Consider the following 10637-nt stretch of genomic DNA (forward strand, 5'->3'; position numbering starts at 1 on the left):
CCAGACAGGTACTGAGGAGGGCAGAGGAGACAAGCAAGACGGACAGGACGGGCCAGATGGGGTCCAAAAGAGGAGGGAGGAGGAGACGAGCGGGTTACAGGAAGAGGGGACAAGTGAGACCCAGGAGGTGAGGGAGGAGGAAACAAGTGGGGTACAGGAGGTGAGAAAAGAGAGGGAAAGTGGGGGACAAGAGGTGAGGAAGGATAGGAAAGTGAGGTCCAGAAGGTGAGGGAGAGTACTGGAGGACAAGTGGAGACAGGTAGGGAGGTGGACATGGAAGCAGACGAGGAGCAGCTCAAAGCCCCTCAGCTGAAGAGGAAACAGAGAAGAGACAGCGGAAGCTCACAGGCAAAGAAAGCAGCAACGAAAGGAAGTGGAGGAGCGGCAGAGTGTGAGTCCAGTCTGGAGGAAGACTCTGAGTCCAGTGGAAGAGGACTCTGAGTCCAGTTGCGAGGAGGACTCTGAGTCCAGTCAGGAGGAGGGTGCTGCTGCTGACAGTGAGCCCTCTAAACACAGGGATGGCAGCTGTAGGAGCTCTGGAGACTACAGCGTGGAGAAGATAAAGGAGTTTCTGAAGAGGAGTAAGAATGTGAGAGGAGCCAAAGTGGAGGACTACCTCTCTGACAAAGAGAAGCTCTCCAGCTCTGCCAGAGCTCACATGAGAAGCAAGGACAGAGGAGGTCTCACGAAGCAGGAAGGCTTCAGACTGAAGAAGATAGTTCACAAAGTGGACAAAGAACTGAACAAAGATGGTGCTAAGTGAGAGTCAGATCTCACAGTCTAAAGACAACTTTATTTGTTTAACCGTCTTAAATGATAAAGAAACATGTTCAAAGAAAATAAAGGTTTTCTAAAAATCAAATCTCTCTCTCTCTCTCTCTCTCTCTGTCTCTCTCTCTGTCTCTGTCTCTGTCTCTCTGTTAGTTTGAGGTCTGGTATGGTCTCACTGCAGGATGCTGGTGGTCTAGGCTGGGGTAGTGGGCTCCTGGTTGGTGGGTGGACATTGAGGCTCTGAAGCTGGTTATTAATACGAAGCATTAAAGAGATCAGATGGTAGTAATAGTTCATATTTACGTTACTTGATCAGATTCTTTTTAGTTAGTTGTTTTTTTAGCTTTTGTTATGAACGTTTTCTCTTCCTGTATTTCACTATATGAATCTAAAGAGTTATTCTACCAGCAGGTTATTTTTTATTGAAAACTCTTATTCACTGAAACACCAATAAATAGTATTAGCTGTGATAGTAGTGGCTTCATGTGATTTAACTGGTAACATATGCTCGAAACTATATGCTTCATGAAATCATTTTTAGTGAAATCAGAAATAACAAATCAAACCCTTTAGAATCTATTTCCCAAACCTATATGACGATAATTATTATATTTATTATGTTACAATCTAAATGTTATTCAAATAAATCCAGACGTTAAACTCTGACGTCATTTAGTGTTGACGAAAAAAACTGAGGAAGAACCTGTGACGTCATATCTGAGCGCCAGCGGCAGCAAACACAGAAAAGATGGCGGACGTGGTGAACGTCGGTGTGAATCTGGACGCTTTCTCTCACGCGATCAGCGGCATCCAGGCGCTCCGCTCCAGCGTGAGCCGCGTGTTCGAGTCCCTGAAGGACGGCATGAAGAACCGGGAGACGCTGGAGGGCCGAGAGAAGAACTTTATATCCGAGTTCCAGGACCACCTGCAGGCAGTCAACAGAGACCTGAAGTGAGTCTTCCACACCAGACTCGGGGTAGACACCAGACTTAGACAGACAGCAGACTGTGACCCGGGTTAGACACTAGATTGTGACCCGGGTTAGACACTAGACTGTGACCCGTGTTAGACACTAGACTGTGACCCGGGGTAGACACTAGACTGTGACCCGGGGTAGACACTAGACTGTGACCCGGGTTAGACACTAGACTGTGACCCGGGTTAGACACTAGACTGTGACCCGGGGTAGACACTAGACTGTGACCCGGGGTAGACAGACACCAGATTATGGAGCTAAATCCAGGTCAAAAGTTTTGTTCATTTGAAAAAAAAATTTGAACCTGAAAGTTCCAGTTGTGTTCTTGAACATTGAAAAATACAGCAATGTATTCAAAATATAAATAAGTGAATGAAAAGTTTTTTTGGGTTGAATATAATTTTGATTCAGTTCTGGAATTTTTCCGAATACATTTTTTTTTTCATTTTTCACTTTCATATATATTTTGATATTTGAGTTCTTATATTTTTCAGATTTTATATTTTCAGTTTCAAATCTTTTTTTCACTTTCACGTCGTTTTTTTCAGTTCAGACTTTTGACCCTGATCTAGCGTGGGGGGCGTGGCATCAACTGAGAGGGGCGTGTCATCATGAGTGACAGCATAAGGAAGAAGGCTGTGGACTTCCTCAACCACGTTGCCTTCAGGTAACGTGGGCACCGCGAGAATTATGATTCAACACTTTCTATACACCATATTCACGTGATTGGAAGTAAAAAAAATTACGCTAGTGACAAAGTTCTGTTTGGCGAGCTGTTTTAGCCTCTACTTGGCACAAATCACAGTAAAAGAGCAATAAACTATGACACATTGGGCCGTTTTTTGCTGTATTTTTCAATGTTCAAGAACACAACTTGAACTTTCAGGTTCAAATTATGTTTTCAAATGAACAAAACTTTAGACCTGGATTTAGCTCCACACCAGATCGACTCAGTCATAGTCCCACCAGACTACATTTAAATATGTACTTATTTTAAACAGTATAGACTCAGTAAAAACAAATTGAAAGTCTTTGTAGTTGTTTTTCTCTGGTTAAAACTGTTCTGTCTCTCTGCCTCCACCTGTCTGTCTCTCTGCCTCCACCTGTCTGTCTCTCTGCCTCCACCTGTCTGTCTCTCTGCGTCCACCTGTCTGTCTCTATGTCTCCACCTGTCTGTCTCCACCTGTCTGTCTCTCAGTGAGTTGGAACGTCTCAGTGGTCTGGTCGGTCGTCCCTCAGAGTCTCATCCTCTCCATAACAGCGGTCTTCTCAGTCTGGATCCAGTTCAGGACAAAACCCCGTTATACTCTCAGCTGCTACAAGCCTACAAGTGGTCCAACAAGGTAAACAAGCTAACATGCTAATGTGTTAGCTCACCTGTACTCTTCACATTTGATGCAGATGATTGTAAACCTGATATTTCAGTGTTGTGAGAAGAACTATTATTATTATTATTAATCCTATAAAACAGAAATAATGTTTGCTAAGTTACTCTTTAATAATTATGAAACAGATCATAAAACTCAAGGTTTGGATCATGTTACGGTTTTGAGTCACAGATGGGAACGCTTTTTATGAACAAACATTAACAGACAACAAAACAGTCTTCTTACATTGCTATCTCGCTTTATTTCTTTAGTTTTAACAGCAAAACATCAAATGTACTCATTGGCAGACTCTCTGCTGATATCTTCATTTAACTAATAGTTTCTTAATATTACATTTGATATCATTATTCTCTTCAGTGACACACTACAGACTCACACTGTTGTGAGTTCATCACTTGCTGTTTCCTCTATCAGGATGAAGTGTGATAGATGTCATGTGTACAGAATGAACAACATAACACAGTTACAACACATTCAATGACAGGAAGTATTCATATGAGAGATGGAAACATTACAACTACTATAAGTAACAGCAGCAGTGGATATAGTAGAACAATGATAATAAAATAAGTAATGGTATCAGTAATAGTAATGTGACTAATGTGTCAGCAGGACCACGGTCCAGATAAAACCAGGATCCATTGAAACCTGTAAGGAGAGAAAGAACAATGTTGGTAATGGGACATGAATTCATACAGAAGGAGAGAGAGAAGAGGAGAGAGGAGCTCAGTGTGTCCTAGGAAGTCCTCTAGTAGTCTAGGTCTATAGCGGCATAACTAGGGCTGGTCCAAGGCAAACCTGAGCCAGCTCTAACTACGAACCCGAGCCAGCCCCGACTACGAACCCGAGCCAGCCCCGACTACGAACCCGAGCCAGCCCCGACTACGAACCCGAGCCAGCCCCGACTACGAACCCGAGCCAGCCCCGACTACAAACCCGAGCCAGCCCCGACTACGAACCCGAGCCAGCCCCGACTACGAACCCGAGCCAGCCCCGACTACGAACCCGAGCCAGCCCCGACTACGAACCCGAGCCAGCCCCGACTACGAACCCGAGCCATCAAAGAGGAAAGTCTTAAGCCTACTCTTAAATGTGGTGAGGGTTTCTGCCCCCCGGACTGAAACTGGAAGCTAGTTCCACAGAAGAGGAGCTTAAAAACTGAAGGTTCTTGTTCTACTCTTTAAGACTCTAGGAACCACAAGTAACCCTGAATTCAGGGAGCACAGCTCTCTAGTAGGATAATAAGGTACTATAAGTCTTAAGTTCTTCTTTAAAATATGATGGTGTCTGATCAATCAGGGCTTAGTAGGTAAGTAAAAGGGTTTTAAATTGCATTTTAGATTTTACAGGCAGCCAGTGCAGAGAAGCTAATACAGGAGTAATATGATCTCTTCTCTTAGTTTTTGTTAGTACACGAGCTGCAGCATTCTGAATCAGCTGGAGAGATTTAAGAGACTTATTAGAGCAGCCTGATAATAAGGAATCACAGTAATCTAGTCTAGAGGTAACAAATGCATGAACTCATGTTTCTGCATCTCTTTGAGACAAGAAGTGTTGTAGGTGAACAGTTTTATCTGGAAGTTAAAGGACAAATCCTGATCAAAGGTAACTCAGAGATTCTTTACGGTGCTGCTGGATGTCATCTAGAGAAACTATATCATTAGATATATATGATATATAGGTGTTCTGGGCCTAGTAGAATAACTTCAGGTTAGGCTGAGTTTAACATCAGGAAGTTGCAGGTCATCCAGGTTTGTATGTCCTTAAGACTGCTTGAAGTTTAGAAAACTGGTTGGTTTCATCTTGCAAGACAATGAACGTTTTCTGATAATATTGTCTAAATGAAGCACACACAGCAGATCCAAAGTTAGTCAAAACTCTTTGATCTCACAGACAGTATATGATGATGGTGATATTTGTGTATCTGTTTGTATTTATGTATATGTGTGTGTAGTTGCAGTACCACGCTGGTTTGGCCTCCAGTTTGTTGAATCAACAATCACTCAAACGATCGGCCAATCAAATGGGAGCTTCAGCCAAGAGACGACCCAAAGTCCAACCCAGTACTCTGGTACTACCTCCTCAGTGAGTACTTCAGCGACGCATGTATTGTTATAAACCGCGTTATAATTTGTTATAAACAGTGTTATACAGTAACAGTGTTGTGAACAGTGTTATGAACTATGTTATAAAGAGTAACAGTGTTATAATCTGTTATGAATAGTGTTATAAACAGTGTTATGAACTGTGTTATAAAGAGTAAAAAAGACTTAAATCATCACTGTCTCTGTCATCTACCTGTTGGGATCTGTATCTATTAAATGTTACAGTACTGTAATACTCTGTTCCTCGGTGTACAGGTATGTGGATGATGTCATCTCTCGGATCGGCAGGATGTTTCCTGATATGACCATCGAGCTGTTCAGACCCAACGGGACATCTGCTGTACTGCTGGTAATACATTATTTGAACCCTCTCTACAGGTGTGTTCAGACTAGGTAACGGGTGTGTTTCAGACCAGGTTAACGGGTGTGTTTCAGACCAGGTTAACGGGTGTGTTTCAGACCAGGTTAACGGGTGTGTTTCAGACCAGGTTAACGGGTGTGTTTCAGACCAGGTTAACGGGTGTGTTTCAGACCAGGTTAACGGGTGTGTTTCAGACCAGGTTAACGGGTGTGTTTCAGACCAGGTTAACGGGTGTGTTTAGACCAGGTTAACGGGTGTGTTTCAGACCAGGTTAACGGGTGTGTCTCCCTCTCAGGTGACCCTGGGGAAGGTGTTGAAGGCGATCGTCGTCATGCGTTCCCTGTTCATTGATAGAACCGTCGTACGAGGATTCAACGAAAATGTTTACAATGAGGATGGAAAGGTGGGACAAGGTCAAAGGTCAAATTTACCTGAGAGGTAACCCTTGATACTAGTGTATCTCCATATTCACTTGTCTGTCTTCCTTAGCTGGACATCTGGACCAAGTCTCAGTACCAGGTGTTCCAAAAGGTAAGATTCCCCCATTCTCACCTGAACACCTGAACTGAGTGTGCAGCGCTCTGACTGGTTGTGTTGTTGCTAGGTAACTGACCACGCCTCCACCGCCCTGCTACACTACCAGCTGCCTCAGATGCCCGACGTGGTGGTCAGGTCCTTTATGGTGAGACATCTACCTGTCTGTCTGTCTGTGGTCAGGTCCTTTATGGTGAGACACCTACCTGTCTATCTGTGGTCAGGTCCTTTATGGTGAGACACCTACCTGTCTGTCTGTCTTTGGTCAGGTCCTTTATGGTGAGACACCTACCTGTCTGTCTGTCTGTGGTCAGGTCCTTTATGGTGAGACATCTACCTGTCTGTCTGTCTGTGGTCAGGTCCTTTATGGTGAGACATCTACCTCAGATGCCCGACGTGGTGGTCAGGTCCTTTATGGTGACCTGTAGACCTGGTTGCGGAGCTACATTAAACTCTACCTGTCTGTCTCTCTGTAGACCTGGTTGCGGAGCTACATTAAACTCTACCTCTCTGTCTCTCTGTAGACCTGGTTGCGGAGCTACATTAAACTCTACCTGTCTCTCTCTGTAGACCTGGTTGCGGAGCTACATTAAACTCTACCTGTCTGTCTCTCTGTAGACCTGGTTGCGGAGCTACATTAAACTCTACCTGTCTGTCTCTCTGTAGACCTGGTTGCGGAGCTACATTAAACTCTACCTGTCTGTCTCTCTGTAGACCTGGTTGCGGAGCTACATTAAACTCTACCTGTCTGTCTCTGTAGACCTGGTTGCGGAGCTACATTAAACTCTACCTGTCTGTCTCTCTGTAGACCTGGTTGCGGAGCTACATTAAACTCTACCTGTCTGTCTCTCTGTAGACCTGGTTGCGGAGCTACATTAAACTCTACCTGTCTGTCTCTCTGTAGACCTGGTTGCGGAGCTACATTAAACTCTACCTGTCTGTCTCTCTGTAGACCTGGTTGCGGAGCTACATTAAACTCTACCTGTCTGTCTCTGTAGACCTGGTTGCGGAGCTACATTAAACTCTACCTGTCTGTCTCTCTGTAGACCTGGTTGCGGAGCTACATTAAACTCTACCTGTCTGTCTCTCTGTAGACCTGGTTGCGGAGCTACATTAAACTCTACCTGTCTGTCTCTGTAGACCTGGTTGCGGAGCTACATTAAACTCTTCCAGTCTTCCTGTCAGCGCTGTGGTCGTTTCCTGCAGGACGGACTTCCTCCAACATGGAGGGACTTTAGGACCCTGGAGGCATTTCACGACACCTGTCGCATGTGAAGAATCACTTCCTGTTTATTTGTTTACGGACTAAATTCTTTTTGTACAAACAAGTTTGAATAAAGTTGGATTATAATGTTTTTACAGTTGTGTATTTTTCATATTTTCAAGTATGATCTTAAAGTTAATTCAAACTTTCACTTATTATTATTATTATTATTATTATTATTAATACCTTGTTATACATACTGACTGAACTCAAATGGATCATTTATTTTTTATAACCATAAAAAACACGATTTTATTAAGATGCTGCTGAATTGCAGCTGATTTTTTTTTCTATTTCATACAATATTCAATATAAATGTACACAGTAAAATCGACAGTGTCAATGAAACACTTAAAGAGTCAATTTTAACACTGATTCAGTGAACATATGGTGCCTATCTACAGAGTGTTAAAGCTACACTGGACATAGTGTTACATTTTTAGAGTCAATTTAACTCTGGTTAGAGTTAATATTTTACACTACACTACACTGAGAAGTGTTACTCAAATTTGACACTATGATGTAAATAACACTCGTAGTGTTATTTAAATTTGACACTAGGTCTTTTTGAGTGTTAATCAAAATTAACTCTAATTAAGTTACTCTTCATGTGTTGGACCTACTTGACACCAAGTGTTGATTAAGAAATTACTCTAAATACAGTGTTGATGTTTAACTGACTCCTGCAGTGTTAAAACATATTTACTCTCTTAGTGTAATTCTTACCCAACACCTTATTTTCAATTTACTCCTTTTTAACTCTTCAACAGAACACTTTTAAGAGTTTTGCATTTTCTACTTTACCATGCCAGCTAACACTTCAAACAATAAAACAACAAACACCATTATATCCATATCTTAATAACAATTTATTAAAAATAAAAACATTTAGTTTGCATACAATTTTTCATTATCAGTTTAGAGATGCAAGTGTAACTCCCATTTCTGCTACATTGTACAACAATTAAACCTCACTTTCAGTTTCAAAGATGGAAAAAAAGACATTGTTCTTAAAAGACATGGTACATTTAGAATAGTACAATCTTAATGTCTGTAAACACTGAAAACTGTGTGTTTACAGTGCATTTAGAGGATACACACATCCGAGTACAATTCAAGTCCTTTTCACCTTAGAACAAACTTCGCTATCATCTGCAATCTACCAAGCAATTCAAACTAAGATCTGATTGGCCACTGAAAGAGTTGGGATGTTATTTTGGCTTTAAATATTCTGATTATCTGCTGCCTTCAGACATTGTACTGCTGCTGGGAAAACTGAGAAAAACTAAATTCATAGGGTTGTCATTAGGGCCCGAGCAACCGACAATGTCGGGCCAGCGAAGGCTCTATTGAAACTGTAAGGGGTATTATTAGGGCCCGAGCTACCGACAACGTCGGGCCGCGAAGGCCCTATTGATATTGTACCCGTTTGGAAAAATGTACGCATGGTTGGAGGACTTGCCATGCATGAAAACTCACCAAATTTTGGGGACTTGTCAGGCCTGGTGAATATAGCCATCTGAAAAATAATGCATCTTTCTGTGTTAAGAAATGGCTCTCTAGCGCCCTCTACAAGTCGGACCGGCGACACCCCTCGGCCAGTATGTCCGATTGACATGAAATTTGACACATGTCCACTTGAGGTAGAGCTAGAAAAAAAACAATCAGACCCCTAAGCTCCGCCTACTTAGATTTTCCGCCATATTGAATTTAGTGTAAAACACATTTCTGTGAACTCCTCCTACATGCTTAGGCCCATTGCTACCAAATTTGCTGTGGATCATTACTGGATCTACGTCATCAAAAGTTATCAAAAGCTTTTTGATATCTCTTTTCGTTTACAAGACATGTACCAATAAACTTCTTAGGGGCGTGGCTTAATATCAATAGATATAACTTCTCAACCGTTTGTCCTAAAATTACCAGATTTTCAGCATATGTGCACATTGCATCCTCTAACATACCCTGATATTTATTTTGCATTCAACAACTAGGGGGCGCTACAGTAAACCCTCGAAGTTGTGCTTTTTGTCACTTTTTGCAGATTTCAGCCTTCGCACTTTAACAAACTCCTCCTACAGATTTTAAGCGATGAACTTCTACTTTGGTCAGGATGCTCTTAAGACCTTTGAGATTAAAAGTTATCAAAATCGAGAGTTTTCATCAAAGAACCTTGACGTGGCGTGGCGGCCATTTTGCCTCATTGTTTATGAAAAAATAAGTTCTTATAAGTTGTTATAACTCCAAGGTACATTATCCAATCTGCACAAAACTTCTTTTGCATGATGCTACTTCAAGCCTATACATACTTCAATTGAAAAAAATTCAATAATTCATAGCGCCGCCTACTGGCTAAAGGAAATGTCATATTTTATACTTTTAATTATTCCTCCTAGCCAGGTGATTGATGAGTCTACAATTTGGTAAGGATAGCCTTAAGACATTGATGATGCATCATCATGAATTTTTTGAGTTTTCGTTGAACGCTGATGCCGTGGCGATGCATCGTTCGCCATGAAAAAGGAAGCTGATGGTTTAGTGACTTCGGATGCTCAAAAACTCATGCAACTTTGTACATGTGTCATAGGTCATAGGAAGACATAGTGTATATGGGTTTTTGGCTTGGCTGTTTTAAATTGCCTCTATAGCGCCCCCTACAATATTTCAAAAGCGCAGCCCCAGCGCTACGTTTAAGCTACATGTATGAAAGTTGGTAGGCAGATGTATCCTATGGAGACTTACAAATAAGTCTCTTGGAACCATGCTCTAAACCTTAAATTTTGTCGTATTGAAATTGAAATTCTTCGTATTGAACAGCCACATCCAATTTAACAGACACAGTTCTGAGTTAAGTACAGCCCTAAAATATATATATATATATATCTTTCCCACAAGCGTAGAAGAACAGATGTGCTTGAAGAAAAGATATCTAAATTATCTCAGAGTTTCAGTGACCTTATGTCCGGTTGTGTTCCTTGACAATATGGTCTCCACCAGGTTTCTTGGCCAACGCAGATTTTTCCAACTGTGAAACGACGATTTTTATTTTAATCACATGATGGTATCTGTAAAAACAGCAAAAGTGAAATCACATTATGACCTACAACACAATTCATTCTGAGACAACACTGAAGTTAAATTTAACACTAACTAGCTTTTGTCAAACACACATTAAAAATTACTGAATATAAATGTAGACAGCAATATAACGCTCACGTTACTTTGAAAAGTGCTTATT

General features: G+C 41.7%; 1 protein-coding gene across 3 annotated transcripts; it reads left to right on the plus strand.

Moving 5' to 3' along the window:
* The first annotated feature begins 1494 nt into the window (after positions 1-1494).
* Positions 1495-7490, plus strand: med27 (mediator complex subunit 27). 3 transcript variants are annotated; one of them, XM_076082502.1, is made up of 9 exons: positions 1584-1722; positions 2296-2414; positions 2946-3090; positions 5090-5220; positions 5496-5589; positions 5897-6004; positions 6091-6132; positions 6206-6283; positions 7276-7490. In XM_076082502.1, the coding sequence occupies exons 2-9, from the start codon at positions 2359-2361 to the stop codon at positions 7408-7410; spliced, it is 789 nt and encodes a 262-aa protein (XP_075938617.1). In that variant the 5' UTR covers positions 1584-1722; positions 2296-2358; the 3' UTR covers positions 7411-7490. The 3 variants fall into 3 exon arrangements, with proteins under 3 accessions (XP_075938615.1, XP_075938616.1, XP_075938617.1); XM_076082500.1 differs by lacking the exon at positions 2296-2414 and having other exon boundaries at positions 1495-1722; XM_076082501.1 differs by lacking the exons at positions 2296-2414; positions 7276-7490 and adding an exon at positions 6564-7269 and having other exon boundaries at positions 1495-1722.
* Positions 7491-10637: the final 3147 nt, after the last annotated feature.

This window comes from Anarhichas minor, unplaced genomic scaffold, assembly GCF_050575085.1.
Source record: "Anarhichas minor isolate MPS153535 unplaced genomic scaffold, ASM5057508v1 ptg000095l, whole genome shotgun sequence".
NCBI classification, from domain to species: Eukaryota; Metazoa; Chordata; class Actinopteri; order Perciformes; family Anarhichadidae; genus Anarhichas; species Anarhichas minor.